General features: G+C 46.6%; 1 protein-coding gene across 1 annotated transcript in view; it reads left to right on the top strand.

Annotated features, from left to right (window-relative positions):
• The window catches only part of LOC146203499 (cytochrome P450 4V2-like), an 82,815-nt gene extending 62,879 nt beyond the window's left edge, over window positions 1-19,936 (top strand). Inside the window, exons 10-11 of the mRNA XM_084603052.1 lie at window positions 11,694-11,873; window positions 19,761-19,936. Coding sequence (XP_084459178.1) covers window positions 11,694-11,873; window positions 19,761-19,936 — 356 coding nt within the window. The remainder of the gene's footprint in view (window positions 1-11,693; window positions 11,874-19,760) is intronic.
• The last annotated feature ends 240 nt before the right edge of the window (window positions 19,937-20,176 follow it).

Genomic DNA, 20,176 nt, shown 5'->3' with positions numbered 1-20,176 from the left:
TTCATTACAACGCCCCGCTAATTAGTTCATTCCTTGATATATGAGCCAATATTCTTTCTTTGCTTAATGGTACACGCTTGCTTCGTTTACATCCAATATATTGCTACAGTAAACTAGCCCGCGTCGTAGAAACTGCGAGCGCGTTTCGTACCGATGTGACAGCAGGAAAATCCAGCAAGCTTGCAAACCAGCATTCTGAGCATTGGAAAAATAGCGCATATTGGACTCCTGTAGTAAGAGTTCAGATTTTTCATGCTTGCGCTTTACCACAGCCTGTACGGCATGGATTTCACGTATTTCGTCGTCAAAAAAGGCAGAGCGGGTAGATAATTTCATGGGGGAGTGAGATATCAGCAGAGGCAATATCTGAAAAGCTGCAACACAGGTTAGCCAAGAGCATATTAGATTTGAATTTTATATCCTATTTTATTATTGTAGTATCATCTTCATTTCATTTGTATCACCCTCGCGCCCAACTGCAGAATTACAGCGCGCTTTATAAGAAGCTCTCGAGTCTGAATAGCAAGTGTAGCGACATGTTATGTTTTCGTAATCTTGCCAGACAACAGGAACACTGTCTCTGGTCTTCAAAGTAATTGCATGGCAAGTTTCAAAACGCATGTTGGCAAATATCTGTTCAATATAACCCGCCTCAGTAGCTCAGGCTACTGAGGAGGATCGAGTTATCGGGACTGAAGTCGATCGGGCCCCCCGCGTTTAGGTGGAGGCAAAACGCTAAATGCCACCATGTGCTCTGCGACGTCCCAATGCACGCTAAATATCATCTGGCTAAGCGTTTCACAAATCTAATGCGTATTGTATCTTCCCGGCTAGCGGAGGCGACCAGGTTTAAACAAGAAGTGTTCACCGAAGGTGCAAAAACATAGTTATCACACAGCTCTGCCACATTGCCACATGGCAAATTTAATGGCATTTCCATCGAATGACATTCGTTCAAAGTGATATTTGTTTGCTACAATAAACTACAAACTTGCCACCTGCATTTAATACTACTGTGCTCCTATAATTTTGCACCTAGTCATCTATGTGAAAAATGCCAAATAGCATCGTAAAAAAAAAAAGAAAAGAAAAACAAAAACTGCCACTCATCGCTGCCAGCCAACCAGTATACCGCCGCACTCAGCGCGGGCGGAACAGGTCGCTCCGTCTGCCGCGGTCCGTCGGCGCCGAGCCGCCGGCACGGCGGATTTCTTTCGCCAACTTGAGAAAAGCATGTCTGTTGATCTTAACTAATACGCGCTTAATTTGACGAAGGAATCTAAAAAAAAATGATCTTTACTGAGGATCGCTGTTATGTAAAGAGATTTTGGAAGAATGATAAACGCAATACAAACAAATTTCTGCTCACATTAGCAGGTGCCGCCGGTGTGACGCAGCTCATCCAATTTCGTTCTCTAGCTCCACAAGGCGTCGCTGAAGTTACACCTTCCTTTTACTGTAAGACAATTTGTGAGACAATTGAACTGATACTATAAGGTAGTTTTATGAATATGAAATTTGTTATTTCCAAAGCGCTTCCAGCTACGGCTTTGATGCGAAACCGTTTAGGCGTTTAGGCCTAGAGACGACTAGGGCCTCACATGGCCATAGCGCCGTCGTCGGCCGCTTTCGCGGGCAGCGTCGTTACGGTAAGTTCGCGGTATCCGATGTGGCAAGCATTACGAATTGCTTTCTTGATGAGGCCAAGCTCGGGCATTTTTCGACGGGCCTTATCACGCCGAGCGAACGATCTAGCGAAAACGTACGGGAGTCAGTGGGGCTGTAGTATGCTGCACCGTAGGGCGATACTCGAAGTTTCTATAAAAGCACCTTCAGACAGTACACTAGATACTGCCTCTTTTATCTGTTGCTTTTGGCACTTGCTTTAGTGCGCGAAGTTTATGTTGTACGTTGTTCAGTACGCCGACACTGCCGCTAACTTCGTAACTTATAGTCCTAATCAACAGGTTAGTTACTAGGCATACAAGATATAAATATCAATTTAAAGGCTGGCTTCGTATACAGCGCAGTCATCTTCGCAACATATTCAAGGCGCACCAACAATTGCATATCAATCGCAGTTACCATAATTTGGAAATGGCATTAGCTTTGGTCGTGTAGCAGCGCGTCGAAAAAATGACATTAACCTGAACAAATATCATTCGGTGGGATTGCTTGCTTCACGGCCGCCGTCGTTCTCGTGAAGCATAACTGGAAACTTATACAAACGTGTTCCCGGCAAGGTTTTATGTTAGTTCGAAAAATCAACTACGCAGCAATTTTTCCCGGACGTTGCTAAATGTTGACAACGGCGTTATATCTATTAAACCGCGAACAAAGACGAAAACACGACCGGTGCGCATAGACGCTCACATGAACAGCGCCCGACCGAGCCCGCCTACGCTTTGCCGCTTTGGCAACGGGCGGCGTGGTCGGCGTTTTGCGCATCGCGTTATAAATCAGGCCTTGGGTTGCTGGAATGCGTAGCCTTGTTTACATTGCGCTCATGTTTCCTCAGCGTCTGGTTGAGACACCGACCCGTCTGAATATGCACCGCGCGGTCGCTTCCCCGCGGAATTTTTCAGACTAGTTTCTGTTCAGAAAGTGCAACCTTCTGTACATGCATGATGGCGCAGCCGACTTTTTCTTCCTTTGACTGGTCAATTCATTCTACCTTCTCTTGATCTCTGTCAGTTAGATTGGAGCCGAAAAACGATCAGGAGTGGCATGCTTTCGATAACTTTGTCTAAAGAGTATGATAAGTTATTGCTTTATTGCTTAACAGCAGGCCGTCCTTCGCATTTAGTTTATTTTGGTCTAGCTGAACTTTGCACACTTAAGCGTTCTCTAAACAACTTCCGAGGAACGCCGGCTAGGGAGTACCCAGGATATCCGCAAGCATTCATCCCACAAACTTGCTGATGAAGCATGGCTTCCCTTTGACATAAGCGAGAGTGTAGTGAGAGGGTATTAATCATTTGCAGTGAACTGGATAATGTTATGCTTCTATTCACTATTCTAGAACAACAGAAATAAACCGCTGCAAACGTTTTGTGTTTGCATTTGTGAATCCAAGAGTCGTGATGATTCTTGGCTGTAATATACAGGTACAGAAACCACAATTGACGGCAAGCACCAGACCTGGTAAGATATTTCTCCTCTAAATCAAAAACGTTTCATTCGTCAAGGCATCTGTGAGTTTCTTGGGTAGACGTGTGACGTAGCCATCGATGTACTTATCGCAGGCAAGATTATTATGACTTTCTAGGCCACCCAGAAAATTACTGTCGATATTGATGATGTTTTGTAAATGTGGCGAAAATAATTGCCGATTGTTTTTTCTGCATTTTATTCTGCGAAGTTTGCAGAGGAGAGAGACAGTGATGAAATTAAGTTTAGTTACCCATTTAATACTGAAATAAATTAGTGCAACTGGAAGAAAATGTCTGCTGCAGATAAAAACATTTGCGACAGTACGCCTTCACTGGAAATCTTTGTTCATCAGTTCATGGATGTTCCTACAACGTTAGCCCGGATAGTTATTTCCGCCGACCGAAGCTCTGGTTCGTGAGATGTTATATAGCAACTGCCGCAGTCAGCGACATCTTTTCATTTTTTGCATATTTTTATCCTTGACAAGTGTCCCTGTCCGCGGTTTCACCGGAGAAACCTCTTGATTCCGAAGAACCGAGTAGAACTAGTCTTTCTCATCAGCTTTTTTTTTTTCTTTCCGAATCTAACGTTTTCTGAAATGCCGCGTTTCATGGCCAACTGCCGGCACTAAGTAAGAACCTTGGACAAAGGGTCCGAATTCGAACTTGTGTGGGCTAGTGCCAGCCGCGATCCTGAGAATGATCTGTGTAAGAGCTGAAAGACTTCTTGAAAGGAAAGAGACCTACCAATTAGGGATTGTGGCGACTATCGAACTACTGTATATACAGCCACTTTTAGGGCGAAAAAGAACCTTCGTCTTTTGCGTGCCGATAAGACAGGACTGTTCGTGGTCATGGCTAAACACCTCTGCCGTAGTAAGACGTAGAAGGACTAAAAAAATAATTTCTAATCGGTACAAATGGGGAATTTTCCTTGGGCGAAACTGCAACCACAAGTAGCCAAGCAATTTTGAAATCAAAGACGCGATGAAAAACAAGTCGTTAACGCAATGCGCCTTTGTCGACATCAGAACGCACGAGGAAAGCATTTAATTTGCAGCGATAGTCAAGGACAAGGGCGACTTGCCGAAGATTTCTTAGTCTTAGATTTCTTAGAACCTTCGTGAATTTCACACCGCTTGATTTTTTTCTCTGATGTTTCTGTGGTGTGCAGCCGGAAAAAAATTGCATATTTTTAAAATCGTTGTAGTAAAGTAGTGAGTCTGAAGTTTCTATCATAAATCAGAGTTCAACTTGTTTTGCGGCAGGTTTACTTCAATGAAATAAAAACCAGACGCCCATATTCCGAGAAATTGATTTCAAAATAGTTAAGAAGGGGTTCATAAAAATGATTAGGTAGGTTAAGCTCTTGATACCTTCAAGTTATTGACGTTTTTGACGATAGGTTTTAATATATTCACTGATCTTCCATTTGTAGGCATTTAAGTTGCTATTATTGCGAAATCAATACTACTCTAGGTTTTGAGTCTTCAGCGTGGCGCGGTCGCACCCACGTGACGCTGTGACGTCACACCCCACGTGACACTAGGGTGAGGGCTGGACTAACTGGGCTACCAACTCAAGCGGTCGGCGTAGCGCGGCCACACCCACGTGATGCTGTGACGTACACCCCCCGTGACACTAGGTTGAGAGCTGGGCACGTTCATACGGCTTGGTTAAAGCGGGGTTTTATATGCGGGCTGGCAGGAGCTGCCAACTTGGGTCTCTCGTTTCACATGGGATGGTTATGTCAGAATCAGCCTGCTAGGACCCAGGCATTCACGTTACCCCTATAGGCCACTAAGGCACGTTCATACGGCTTGGTTAAAGTGGGGCTTTATATGTGGGCTGAGAAAGATGAAAAAGAGAAGAAAAAGAACTCTCGGTCACCAGCAGCTAATGCTTTCGCTCAATATTTGGCTCAGCAGCTTTGAACTCTTGTTTTTATTGTTTTTCAGAGGTCGGTGCATTGATTTTCTGTCGCAGTGCGACTTATTTGTTGTGAGCTCAGGGAAAAGTACAGAAGCAATATTTTGACACGCATCGCAAGGTAATAGGAAAGGTTTTTTCGATATGTTCATAAACGTGTCTAACAGTTTCGCGCAGTTGCCTCAGAGTTACTTAAGAACAGCAACCCTTTAGCTGTTTATGGAAATTCTTAATTATTGATTGCGAGCGCACGAGCAACTTCATAAGCCAACTTCTGCGACACATTGGACGCTTGAACCTTTTTTATCATATTCATCAACAGTACCTTACAATGTTTCACACTTCTCTCAAAATTATTTAGAAAAACGCCGCCCATTGGTTATCAGTGGCACTTTTAATAACTCGCTGCGGGCGCAGGAAAAACTTTAAAAGCACATTTCTGCCACGTATCACCAGCTTAGCACATCCCCATCAAACTGTGCACAATAGCATCTCATAATATCGTTCAACTGCTGAAAAGTTAAAATGTGTCCCGGAATGCTGGCTCTGTGCGTAACACGAACAATTCTGCGAAAAGCTGCTCCGACGCGCTGCTGCCATTGGTCTTTTACCTCACCATGCATCCTCATGGGCGCAAGTTTTAAAAATATTCCCTTTAAAGCTAACCTGTAGCAGCGTCGGTGGGTCAGCAGCTAATGAGACACCAGCAGCTGCAGAGCAGAATGGGGCGTTAGCACAACTCCCCCGAAAGGAGACACGAAAACGGAAATGTCTATCGGGATGAGGAAAAGGTGGCGCGCCATCAGAACGCAGACAGGCCTACCTCGCCCATGACACGATGGGGCTAATGTACGACGAAAGGCATTGTCGCTTAATTACACCAACGTAGAAAAGCGGCTGGAACACAAAAAAAAAAAAACTATCCTCAGGTATTTTCATTAATATAACGGCAGTTCACGCTACTGCACCGCTTGTATCGCGGTCGGCACAACTCAACTATCCTATCCCCCGTTCACGTGCTAGCTGCGCCTGTAACATCCAAGAATCACTAAATCTTGCTCTGCTCGAACTACTTGTACAGCAAGCACTTGACAAGGGTGACACGCAAGCTATTTATCTGAAGAGCAGCAAAAATAAATTAACCCTCAAATCGGCACATTTTCAAGCACCCAATCGCTTGTTCCTTATGCTGACGTATTACCAATCCTTAAGTCGCCTCTGCTCACACAATAATCAGTTGAAATAACGCGGTAATCGTAGCTTCCTTGCCATTATAAATTCTGATTTCTTCATTTACTTGTGCCTACCTGCACTTCTTGCGTGATTTGTTTGCAGAAAAATGGTTTAAAATTGTTGTATACTCACATTCACTGCTCAAATAATATTGTTGCTGAGTGGTATACGCTGGTCGTGCTAACGAAAAAGAAGTGCGACAGACTCCTAGAAGAAGAAGACGCAGACGAGTGCTGAGCTGTGATCATCCTCAGTGGTGTGGACAGCTGCCGTACTGTGAATATTTCCCGTAACATCTCTCATCTCTTGGTGGAGGTGCTGGGTGGAAGGGAGACCCATATTCGCAACCTCTTGGCGAACAACAGCCTGAATGAGTGATATTGTAGCCAAGGTGTTGTCGGGGGTATGCGAGAGTGAAGCTGCAGGAGTCATTGCCTCGAGCTTTTGGCGGACGATGCAGGTCAAAGTAGTGTCATTAGTTGGCGGTCGAGGAGTCGGAAGATCGACACAAGAGGAGCTGGCAGCCGTGTTCGGTAGCCGGTCGAAACGATGAGATATGCGCCTCTGTTTCGCTTGTTCGAAGCGTCAGCACACTTGTAGCACAGAATCCATGGTGGAACAATCCCTGCATAAAAGGAGGTTGAAAGCATCGTCGGCAATGCCTTTTACTACGTGGCCGACTTTTTTCCTCCTCAGTCATGGCGTGGTCGATTTTGCAGCACAGGAATAGGACGTCCTGTATATAAGTGATGTAAGACTCTCTAGGCGTTTGCGCGCGAGAAGTGAGCGCCTTTTTGGCGGCAAGGTGACGGCCAATGGGCTTTCCGGAGAGGTCGTGGAGCTTCTGCTTACAGATATCCCAAAATGTGAGGTCCTCTTCATGTGTCTCAAACCACACCCGCGCTGTCCCAGTCAAGTAAAAGATGATATTAGCGAGCATAAGTGTGGGATCTCACCTGTTGTGCTTGCTGACTCGTTCTTATAGAGCCAGCCAGTCGTTGACATCAACGTCGTCGGTCCCACAGAAGGTTCCGGGGCCCGGGGATGAGCCATGACGACAGCAGGTGTGGCGGTAGTAGATGTAGCGGCATCAGTAGTCATAGTGGCGGTAGCGATGCGTCGGCCGCTGCGGAGATCCAGCTTGTGACGGGGATCGAAAGATTCACCTCCACCAAGAGATGTTACGGGAAATATTCACAGTACGGCAGCTGTCCACACCACTGAGGATGATCACAGCTCAGCACTCGTCAGCATTCATCACCCCTGACGGCCTTTATCAATTCAAAGTCATGCATTTTGGCCTTTGCAATACCCCAGCAACCTTCGAACGTATGATGGACTCTTTGCTCCGAGGCTTCAAGTGGACCACTTGCTTGTGTTATCTTGACGATGTACTAGTTTTCTCGTCTACATTTGAAAGCCATCTCCGTCGCCTTTCTATAATCCTAGCGCTTTTTCGCCGCGCGGGACTGCAACTAAACTCCAAAAAGTGCAGCTTTGGTCACCGACAAATCAAAGTCCTTGGTCACTTGGTTAATGCTGCCGGCGTTCAGCCTGACCCAGGCAAGATTCGTGCCGTCAGCGATTTTCCCACTCCACGTTCATCCAGCGATGTTCGAAGCTTTATTGGCCTATGTTCTTATTTCCGACGATTCGTCCCAAATTTCGCAGCACTAGCTCGTCCCCTCACCAATTTCCTCAAGAAAGCCGTTTCATTCTCCTGGGGACCTGAACAAGCTACAGCTTTCTCGGAACTTAATGCTGATCTCACAACTCCACCCGTCCTGGCCCATTTCAACCCATCTGCCAATACTGAACTCCGCACCGACGCAAGTGGCCATGGCATTGGAGCTATACTTGCACAGCGACAACACGGCCGCACAAGGGTGATTGCGTATGCCAGCCGCCTCCTATCTACGTCCGAACAAGAATACTCTATCACAGAGCCTGGTACTGTTTGAGCTATTACAAAATTCCGCCCTTATTTGTTTGGCCGGCCTTTTACTGTTATAACAGACCATCATGCCTTGTGTTGGCTTTCCTCCCTCAAAGATCCTACAGGCCGTTTGGGGCGCTGGGCGCTTCGATTACAAGAGTATACATTTTCCGTCGTGAACAAGTCCGGCCGGCTTCACCAAGATGCAGATTGCTTGTCCCGTCATCCCGTCGACTCCCCAAGTCCTACCGAATCTGACGATGACGCATGTGTCTTGTCTGTGTCGGCCTTTTCTAACATTGCCGACGAATAACGTTCACTTAGATCCTTTGCTCCATTCTATTATCCTCCGTCTGACCTGCGACCGACCTGATCCATATCTTGCCTTATATGTACTCCACGAGAACACCCTATACCGACGCAATATGTGACCAGACGGCGCAGACCTTTTGCTCGTCGTTCCTCAACGTCTGCGTTCCAGCATCCTTGACCAGTTCCATGATGCTCCTACGGCTGGCCACCTGGGTGTCTCTCGCACGTACGACAGCCTGCGCCTGTTTCTACTGGCCGGGGCTCTACCGCTCCGTACAACAATACACTGCCGCATGTGAATTGTGTCAGCGTCGAAAGAAGCCCACCATTTTGCCTTCAGGTCATTTGCAGCCGATCCCTATACCCACTAACCCGTTTTCCCGTGTAAGTGTTGACCTTCTTGGGCCCTTTCCAGTTTCCGCCTCAGGGAACAAATGGATCGCCGTCGCCACCGATTATGCTACGCGGTATGCTATTACCAGAGCCATCGCGACCAGCTGCGCCACAGACGTCGCTGACTTCCTCCTAGAAACCGTGATTCTACATCATGGTGCCCCTCGTGAACTACCAGCTGACCCTGGCCGCTGCTTTCTGTCGCGAGTAGTTGATGAAATTCTCCGTTCGTGCTCCGTCCGCCACAAATTCACCACAGCCTATCACCCCCAGACCAACGGCCTCACGGAACGCCTAAACCGTACCCTCACAGACATGCTGTCCATGTATATGTCTGACGACCACCGGGATTGGGACGTTCATCTACCCTTTGTGACATTCGCCTACAATTTATCTCTCCATTCTACCGCTGGATACTCTCCATTTTATCTGTTATTGGCCGACACCCGTTACTGCCCTTCGACCCTTCACTACCCGCGGCATACGCCCCCAGTACTTACACCAGTGATGCCGTAGCCCGCGCACATGATGCCCGCCGAATATTTCCCGTAACAATATTTCTGGTAGCTTGTTCAATCCGTACATAACAATGACGTTTCAATTTCAGTTTTCCGAAATGTAAAGAAGCTTATATCTGCAAAAAGCGAGATCTGACAGTATTATTTCAAATTGGTTTCGAAAAAACTCTACACACTAAGTTTTTAACAAAGGCAAGCTTCATATCTGAAACGATAATTTCGTGTTATCAAATGTTTCTTTTATGCCACAAGGATAGAAATATCTGTTATAGATTTATTATTTTTTTTGCGTCCTGTCAGTGATTTTCCTCACGCCCTGTAGTAATCAAAATTCAATGTGCATCAGTACTGTCGCTTCAGTATATACCGGTGATGCTCTTCTAACATTCCACCAGCAATACCTGATGAGTGCTTACAATATTAGACTGGTTTCAAGACAGCTGAAAGCTAGTCTTGATGCTTTTTCCTTTCCGTTTTGGCCTTTTTGGGTTTTTGTGTGTGTTCTCTTTATCGATGCTTCTCCCGATACACTTCAGTCATCAAAATTCGATGTGCGCCGTGCTATCGCTTCACTATATTCAGGCGATCCTGTTTCAGTGTTGCTCCTTGCAATACCTGATGAGGACACACGCTATTGAACTGTATTTAAGCAGTCATTTGAGTCAAAAAATTTACAATCAATGCCATGCTATTAATTTTTCAAGAAGAAAGACTTCCAATGTTCTGCACTTAATGCGGTAAACTGGAACGACTTGATGAATTTTCATTCAAGGCTATATCTTGACTGCGGCTTGCTGTAAAAAAAAAAAAGAAAGAAAAGAAAAAAAAAAAACTCGCAGTGCGGGTGTGCGCGTTTTTTGTCGTTGCAATGGTGCGTTATCTAAAACCTAATCAAATTGCATACCACTCTGACCATCATGTTATGCCATTTTATTGAAATGAGGCACTAATATAAATAAGGACAAGGTAATACGGTTTCCTCGTTCATTTGTCACTTGTTTATGTTTTCATTTCATTTTAGCCTTAATGGCTGTTCGAAGGTAAAACATTCAAAGTGCAGCAGTGGACAAAACCATGGAGGCCAAGAGGTTTGGCTCCGGGCCATACTTTGTGACTCGTTAAGGATTACTGACGCTATACATATGTTTAACATCAGACGAAACCTCACCCTCGCTCCTCACAAAAGCTTCAATACGCGCTTGGATACAAATCTCTTCGACTTTCTACTTTTGATAAAGAACGCACATTACTTTTTCTTCCATTTTTGCTCGCCCTGTAAAAAGTAGTAATGTGCTTATAAAATACATCATCCTTAGCTTCCTCTCGTCGCCCCGAAATATTTTAGTGTGAACTTACTGATTTATTGCCTTTGGAAATATTAAACAGTGCTGAGTACGTACAAAATGTATGGTACATTCATTCGCCTTTCCTTAGAAGCGTATTTATTTTACCCGTTTAAGTACTGAACTATTAGGTAACGATAATCAGAATATTGCAGCTGTGCGGCACTGTGTACGGGATATGATTAATGCAGTTATTTGGTGTTGTATCCTGGAACGCTTGACTCCTTGAAATAAAATTTCCCCTCACCTTCCAGCTCAAAAGAAAGCGCTACAGCCTGTCAAATCAAACGCGTTTAAACGTGAGTCTGGAGTAGCACATTATTCATAAACCAGTAGAGCATGAAAAGGTTAGGCTACGTTGCTCTCCTTGCACTGCATCGTTAAAAATCGAAGCGATCATAGTTTCACAAACTTTCACTTGCCTCTTGAAGTCCTGCATTGAACTTTTTGCCTGATTTATTTCGACGTGCATTTATTCGACCAAGCGGCATGTCGAATACTGTTGTAACTAATATTCTTGAATTTCTAATACGTTTACGCTAAGCTATTCCTGTCTTCCGTGCCTTTCCAGAACAACAGGAAAAACACGTCGTTATAAAAGAGATGGTAAAAAAAAAATATTTATCGTCCCAGTTCTTCCAGAATATGCACGGAGGTCGGCTGCTGGGAGAGCAACAAATAACTTGTGGTGGAGACCCTGCAAAAGCTGCAACCAAATGTAGTGTTATTTGCAGATTATCTTAGAAAAATGCGGAGTAACGCAAATTCGCTTAATTATAAAGCTATCTGGACTGCATTCTACCTTTTGATGGTCACGTTTTTCAGTGTGCAAATGTATTCCCCCCTCCCCCCCCCCCCCCCCATTTTTTTTTAACAGGGAAGTACGTGGTGCCACGTGGAACTACATGCATTATCCTTGGTCAGATGATTCACAAAGATCCAGCATACTTTCCAAATCCAGAAGTATTTGACCCGGACAGGTTCCTGCCTGAGAACTCCAAAGGCAGGCACCCATACGCCTTCTTGCCCTTCTCCGCCGGACCAAGGAACTGCGTTGGTAAAGAACCTTATAGACGAAGTAGTTCATGTGCGCATGGATGGTGCTCATGCCCCGCCGGGGTGGTGCAGTGGTAAGACGCCCGACTACTGTGCCGGAGTTCCCGGGTTCGAACCCGACCTCGGCGGCTGCGTTTCGATGGAGGCGAAACGAAGAGGCGTCCGTGTGCTGTGCGATGTCAGCGCACGTTAAAGATCCCCAGGTGGTCGAAATTACTGCGTAGCCCTCCACTATGGCTCCTCTTTCTCTCTTTCCATTTTCATTCCCACCTTCCTCCCTTCCCTTACGGCGCGGTTCGGGTGTCCACAAAGCAAGTGTGACAGTTACTGCGCCTTTCCCTTCCTGTGAACCAATTTATGGTGCTCATGTGATACTGACAATACCAGTCAGGTTATTATTTTTTGTTTCTTTATCTTTCGTATGGTGTTTAGAAGGCAACGAAGAAAAGGTTCGCTTCTTTATAAGCGTCAACGCTCCTGCATTGTCTTGCCGCCTTTCACAAGCTTACGTGCAGAAAGGACCTGTTTTGCTCAGAAGCTTCCCCATAATGATACAGTGTTGCTGAAATATACAAGGCAGTGCAGTAAAATGATTTTTTTTTTTGCGAAGTTTATTGCCTCAGGGCATAAAAGGAATGTTATAATGGATGAAGGGTGTGGTCAAATAAATGAAAAAAGGTTGGCTGATGCAATGAAATCGAGGAGTGAACGATGATGCGGTCCCAGTGTCCAAACAGCATATGACTGCGGATTGTGGGGGGAGAGGCCAGCTGCCACCAGGTGCCGGATCCGAGTTGGCTTCAACGCTGGACAATCCTACAGTAGGTGATGGATGTCAGCTTCTATATTTCTTGACTTGCAGATGGGGCACCCAGGGTGTGGATATAAATACCGAAATTGTGGCCACTTTCGGATCACTGCTGGTGTTAGGGCCACCTCAACTCTAATCCTCCGAAGCGCCACCTCCTCTGCACGGGTTAGACCGCGGGGGAGGCTTACCGTACACGGAGGTAAAAGAGCACGTGTACGGCGCCGGAGGTGCTCCTTTCTTGTTAAAAGCAGGGTGGCATTGTCCAATTTTATGAGGTTTGGCAATGTCGATGTTGAGTTTGAAAGGCGGGTCGCAGAATCTACTTGGCTTTGAGCACTTAAAAGGTCACGCGGGGTCCATTCAATACGAATTGGATTTGTTATGCGAGCCGCTAGACTGTGTATGTTCTGGCAGATTTCCGCGCTACTACTAACTCGTCTAAGTAGCTTTGTCACCTGGAGAGCATCTGTACGTATGATAATATGGGCCGGGAAGCATGGGAATGGCGGTCACAGAGCGAAGCGCCTCTTGCACTGCAAGCAGTTCCGCACAAAAAGAAGATGGAGGTTCCGGTAATTGAAACGTTGACGTCTTGTTCAATGAAGATTTGCTAGGACAGTAAACTGTTGTTATCACTTCACAGGCTTTGATGCTTGCGTCGACGTAAATTATAACGAAACCATGTGGCAAGCGGGCGTCCTGTTCCATAATTCGGTCGCGAAGTGACGACGCCGTTTCCTGTGTTCTTGGTCGGCGTAAATCAGTTGGCTTGTTATCGCTCAGCTGTACAAAACGCCAAGGAGGAAGAACTGGCAGTGGCGGTGGTAGTATTGAATGTTTCGAAGCATAGGCCTTCAGAGCGCACGTTGCGTGAGAGAGTGTGGCCTTAAGCTTGCGTGCATCACGTCGTTGCTGCACCAGTTCATCTATTGTGTTTAGTTGTGCGCTTTCTTGGAGCGCCACGACTGGTGTAATGCGAGGGAGGTAGGTGATGACTCCCATTGCCTCTCGATTTATAGCCTCAAGTCGATCCCATTGTGCCCTTGTCAAATGCTGAAATTGGGCTTGATAAACAAGGCGCGGTTGCACAACTGCCCTCACCAACTGTCTCGCAACATCTTAGCGAGCGCCGCCCATTTTTGGAGCAATGCGTCTAATTAAACCCAGTGTCTGTAACGCTGACTCATGAATTGTTAAGCCCAATATTTTTACTGTTGGACTTTCCTGAAGTGGGGTTCCGGATAGATGTAGATGAATAGGAGTTGCCGATAGTTTACGGCGGCCCCAGCGGTTGGCGACTGATATGAACGTAGTTTTACTGGCGGAAAGTTCAAGGCCAATGAAAGATGCATATGTGCACGTAATATCTAAAGCTGATTGCAGGGCCGATGATTGAGTCAGTAGGTCGTTGTGTGTGCTCCCCACCGTGATGTCATCAGCGTATATTAAGAATTTAACATCAGAAATTTCATGTAACCGCCATGCAATTGAGATAAACACAATATTAAATAATGTTGGTGACAACCCCGATCCCTGGGGTACGCCGCGAAGAGGGACAAATGATCCTATGGCCTCGTTATTGAGGCGTATTGCAAATTGTCTACTTTCAAGGAGAGATTTTACAAAATTGCGTACTCTAAGTGGTAAATGAAGCATGTCAATTGAATCCAGAATGGCAGCATGACTGATATTATCGTAAGCCTTTTCTACATCCATGGCGAGGACGGTGCGTACATTGTGGCTGCGTGTTGATGATAATACGGAGGACGCCAAAACAGCCAATCCGTCTTCTGTGCCTATAGATGGTCGAAAGCCAATCTGGGCCGGGTGGTAGACACCGTGATGTTCAAGCCACCACGAGATTCGTGTGGCGAGCATTTTCTCAGCAATCTTGCAAATTGTTACCGTTAAGGAAATAGGTCGAAAGTTGCTTAGGTCTGTTAGTGCTTTCCCCAGCTTTGGGATAGGGATCACAATAACCGATTTCCAGCTGTCTGGTACATCGCCGTCTAGCCATACCTTGTTAATGGTGTCAAGGAGTTGAGGAAGTGCATCACCACTGAGGTTCTTGTAAACCTCATACGTAATGGAGTCCGGACCGGGCGCTGTTTTTCGGTTGGCTTCATCTATAGCTGCAAGCAATTCGGGCATGGAGAATGGGCTCGCAATTCCCTCGGTGTCGGCAGCAGATGGCAGCTTATCGACATGGGCTGGCATGTCCCACAAGTAAGGTCTTGTAACTGATGCAGGCAACACGTCGTACTTGGGGAAAAACTTGCGGGCTGCTTGTCTTGCGAAATCATTCGGAGACAAGTTTGCTGCAAAGCATGCTGTGGCCGCTGCATCAGGACGACGACAACCGTGCTCCATGGCATGGAATGTTCGCCAAAGATGGGCATTCGATGACTGTGTGGAGAACTGCTCGCACCCCAGGTACCATTGTCGTCGTGAGAGATCACGCTCATACCTTCGAGCCTTAGCAGTAATGCAATTTCTTGTACGTGCATGCGCAGAAGTTGGGTCTCTGGTTGCAGTCAATTCTGCTTGTCGACGAGCAGCCCACAAGTTGAGCAGAGGCACATCCGGTGTTGGTCGACCAACCTCCACCCAGGTAATGGTTGTAGCCTCATTTAGTGCTCTTTTTATGCGGTCTAGAAGCGATGGTGCCGACTCCACAGAGTGGTTTTGAAGAATGGCGCGGAAATTGTCCCAATGGACAACTGTACACTTGCGGCGTAATCGTCGGGCCTGTGATGGATAGAGACCGATGACAATAGGATGATGGTCACTGCCCCAGCAGTCCGGCTCTAAGTGCCACGAGAGGGTGCCGGTTCCTGACCACCACGTAAGATCTGGAGCGTATGTTCCACTCCTAGTATGAAGCACAGTCCTTGTTGGTGTATCTGGATGGTTCAGGAGAATAAACAGCGCATCCGTAAAGGCGTCTCGCACTCGCCTGCCGCGAGGACTTAAGGTGGGGTATCTCCAGTCCGGGTGAGGCGCATTGAAGTCACCCCAAACTAAAACTGGACATCCCGGGTATTGTTGCCTAACATTCAGTAACCATCCCAGGTTTATGCGGGAGGGAGAGCCACCACCAGGTCTTACATAGACTGACACAACTACAACAGTTGCCTTACCAAATTTGACTGCCACTGCAACAACCTCCTGATATGAAGTACACCAATTTTCCAGAGCAAGGCGTACCTGAGGAAACCGTGTGTCAACATACACAGCCACCTTTCCCGGAGGAGTATCCGTGTGCACACGTCGGTCGTCCATGGAAGGAGACACGTATCCACTGAAACCAGGAATGGGTGGCAACGCGTTCGTCTCCTGCAGTAGCATGGCCCATACATGAAGCTTGTTCATGCGAAGACGGGATTTGAGCTCTCCAACCTTTGTGGAGAGCCCTCTACAGTTCCACTGAAGCACACCGCGATATCTTGCAGTCGCCATCTTTATTATGAGTCCAGATGTCGCAAAAGCACAGATGTCAGGTTAGATAATTGAGTGACCATAAACCTCAGTAACGATTTCGAAGAGTTATCAGGCAGGGCAGCAGAAGACTTTTGGGAATCAGTGAACGGCATGGGAGTGTGGGACATAATCGTTGGCGAGGCAGCCTTGATATTCGCGGTCTGAGATTCCGTTGCTCGCCTACGACGAGCAAGCAGTTCACGATGTTTGCGGAGCTTATAGACCTCCGCTAAAAGCCTTTAAATTTGGTCGTCAACTGCTGTCACATCGTCCTGCGGAGGTTCCGGCATGTCCTTCCCGTTTGTACCCTGTTTGTGACGACGTTGTGCACTCACATTAGCGCTGTAAGCATGTGTTGTACAGATTGCCGGTGGCTCTGTCTCAGATAGCTGTGGCCATTCATCGTCATCCAACTGGAGAGCCTCGAATCTGTTGAATGTCTGAATCGGTGGTGAAGTACCATGTTGAGACCATTGCCTTTGTATTCCACGACGGACCTCTTGAGTTGCTTTCTGCTTTGTTGGGCAAGTTGGAGAGGTGATGTCATGGTCATTAGCTTTGCAAAGTCCGCATCGGTAAGATACTGTTTCTTCTGGCATAGCGTCATCTGGTGTTGTAAAAGGACAGGACCTATGCATATGTCCAGGTCGGAAACAGGTATAACAGTAGACGACACTTGGTTTATATGGTCGAGGGCGTAGAATGCAGCCATAATAGTATAGGCGAGTTGGGGGAGTCACGGGACCTTGCAAGGTGACGATGCAAGAGCGCCCCTTTCCCATGCGACGAGCTTGAATCACACGATGAGAAGGGCAGTAGAGCTCACGCTGAAGTGTAGCCTGGTCCTCGTCAAAGTCTACGTTGTAGACAATGCAGCGTTGTAGATCGGAACCATCAACAAGGTAAACCTGGACAGGAACCGAGACTTCGCTTGTTACTGAAATACACTTAAGTGTTTGAAGACACTCAACAGCAGCCAAACACGGGAGCCACACAGCAATTGTATTCGACTTCTTCCTGGCCGTGAAACCACGGAAACCCTTGGTTCCAAGACATGCGTCCAGATTCGCCTGAATAACTCTGTTCGGTATCTCAGTAAGGCACTTGGTTGTCAGAGTCTTAATGGTCACTTTATAGCATGGTGATCCGGGTGTTGAAAATACCGGGTGATCAGTTGTTGTACAGGAACGCTTGCCTTGTGAACTGTTGTTTGCGATAGATGATCCCGGTGCAATGTCTTCTGAAGGACGCTTCTGAGCACCACGCTGTGCCGCCCGTCCAGAAGGTAGCGCTGAAGACACGTCCATTGGCGTGCTCGGCTGCTCACTCACATTGGTGGAAACTCCATCACCAAGTGGAAGCTGGTTAGCCATTCCCGACCTCCGCTCTCGGGACAGATCACTCACGAGCTGATGTGCATTTTGAGACGGCAGGATATGTGCTGCAGCCGATGGACCAGGAGCAGGAACCAGTAGTTGGGACCCAGGCTCGGATGTCAATTGTGCGGTCGGTAATGCCATCGAAACAGGCGGCGCCGACGAAGGTACCTCCGCCAGCGTGCCACGGACGGCACTAGGCCTAGTCCCAGAGCGCAGTTCAGCTGCAGGAATTACGTGATGAATGCCACTCTACCAGATGATACATGAGCGGTCGGAACCTCCTCGGACTCTGAGAAGTCAATTCTCTTGATGTAAGGATCGTATTTACGCGAAAGGTAAGGTTTTCACTCAAGCGATGAGCAGCCACCTCAGCAGAGACACTTCGTCGTCCTCCTGATTATTCAATTCAATGATTCAATGATTATTCAATTGTACTCGTTATCAATCGTTACCTCCCTTTAAATATGCGCGCGCTGCTTTAGACGTTGCAGATTCCCTGAGCTGCAATGAAAACGATAAATATGCGCACCTTTTGTTACGCGTGCGCTGCACTGAGTTCATTGTACCGCTTCGCAATGTTTCGCTGACTTACTAAAGTCGGATAGCTTCTTGGGAAGTTAAATTAGCAATGCGGGCATGTTAGCAATTTATTCCGCACAAACGATGCGCACAGGTACAAGGACCGGGGAAGAATAAACCACCAGCGCCACGTTTATATAGAGCAGCAAAATTCTTGCGAAAGGCTACCAATGCTTTCTGAAATTGAGACTGGTTTACCAAAAAAATGTCCTTTGCTAGACTCATGAGTGTCTCACGAAGTACTCAGGGCTCAATGACCTATAAGGAACCCGCTATTATTCCCGGTTCGCCCTGCTGTCTCGAAGCTGCGTAAAAAAAAACTAATAATAATAATAATTACGTATCCTGCGCTTGAATATGGGCCAAAATGCATTCCAGCCTTATCCAAAGGGCTCAACTATAAACTGTTCTCCATATTTACTCCTGGAGGCACGAATATTTCTTTGCTTTGGGTTGCTTAGTGCTTGCACAAGAAAATAAAATAGCGCAAATACGAGGATGGCAGGCACAAAAGAAAACAAGGAATAGCTATGCAATGGGAAGACCGGAAACGGACAAATTTAAAGGGGTATAGGGCCTATCTGGACCATTTTTTGCAGTACCGTAATACAATCAGAAACGAGCAAACGAGGACGATGAAAGAAAGGAAGGTTGCAGAAAAGAGCACAAGATACTCTTCGTGTCGTGTGCGGCAGGGATCGATAGTTGATTCCACACCGTTAAGCTGGGACAGCTACTACGAAGTCTGTTCGGCGCATTATTGGGCAATTCTCACGGCACGTCAACAATGTGCAAAATACTGTTGCCGGCTAATGGTCACCAGCGAGAGCACTGCCAAAAATGTAAGCGTTGAACGCATTTCAATTGAGTAAGGATACCAGATACGTAAGCCTAAAAGCTGTAAAGCGAGATGCTGGAGGCGATAGCGAAAGCGATACTGCGGAATCGATGTGCTCATAGTCCTTAGCAATAAAAAAACTGCTTGCTGCAAGTAAACGAACAGTATTATTTTGTTTTTAGTTTGCTAGCGCCACTGACTTCATTCATATAATTCGCCGATGTCTCTTTGAAGCCGAAGTGACAGGAGCTGGAAACTTGGGATGCACTTTTGAGATGTAACTCTAGCCCACCGAATTCCGAATTCCGAATTCGACACTCTGCTCCCATGCCATGCAGGCAGATGCTTACAGCTTGATTGAAGCGCGGCTTTCTATCCATGTCGGGGGGTCTTTCATATGATGTAGTAGGTTGCTTCTGTAAGCTAATGAGCATGAGTGACCTGTAGCCGAATTCAAAGTGAAACCGAATTGTTAGAGCATCGAAGTCGCGTTCGGCCAAACCAGGCTAAATTGTAAGTCATTTTTTATCCTGCTCCATTTGATGCTTTTTTCGTTGCCAGCATGTATGCTTACATTTATTTTGAGCGCTGATACCTGCGCAGCCTGTCATGAACCCTAGTACTTCTGGGGCCTTTCGCCTGAACTTCGTCTTTGCGAGCGCAATGTGTCTGCCGAATTTCTACGTCTTAAACACAGGCGCGCGCGTGCGCGCACGCACACGCACTCTAGCACGTACACGTCAATTTCTGCTGATTCATTTATGTTTTCCTGAGTGCCGAATGTGGTTCTTTATTTTTCAGGACAGAAGTTCGCCATGACGGAGGAGAAGGTTATTGTAGCCACCGTGCTCAGGCACTTCCGTATCAAGTCCCTTGACCAGCGAGACCGCCTTATACACGCACCGCAACCGATTCTGCACCCGCGGTCCGTATTTGGTGGAGTCAGAGTCAAGTTTACACCGCGGCAAAGACCATAACACCAGAGCTTTTTAGGGCTGAATATAAATAGTTCCAATAAAAATAATTCACGTTCTTGACCTAGTAGCAAGAACTGAGCCCGCCAAATTCTCTCGAACGGCGGTGTATAAGGGCGTCCATCACCACAAGTATATGTGCAGAAACTTGTAAGCAGATCGCTTGAAGGAACTATATAGTCCATGCATTCATGAATGACGACAAAGCTTCATGACAAGTTACATGCCGTTAAAAATGATGAG

This window comes from Amblyomma maculatum, chromosome 1 (assembly GCF_055883805.1).
Source record: "Amblyomma maculatum isolate TAMU_Amacu chromosome 1, ASM5588380v1, whole genome shotgun sequence".
Taxonomy (NCBI): domain Eukaryota; kingdom Metazoa; phylum Arthropoda; class Arachnida; order Ixodida; family Ixodidae; genus Amblyomma; species Amblyomma maculatum.
Note: the sequence above shows the minus strand (reverse complement) of the source record. Positions and strands in the feature narration are given on the sequence as shown.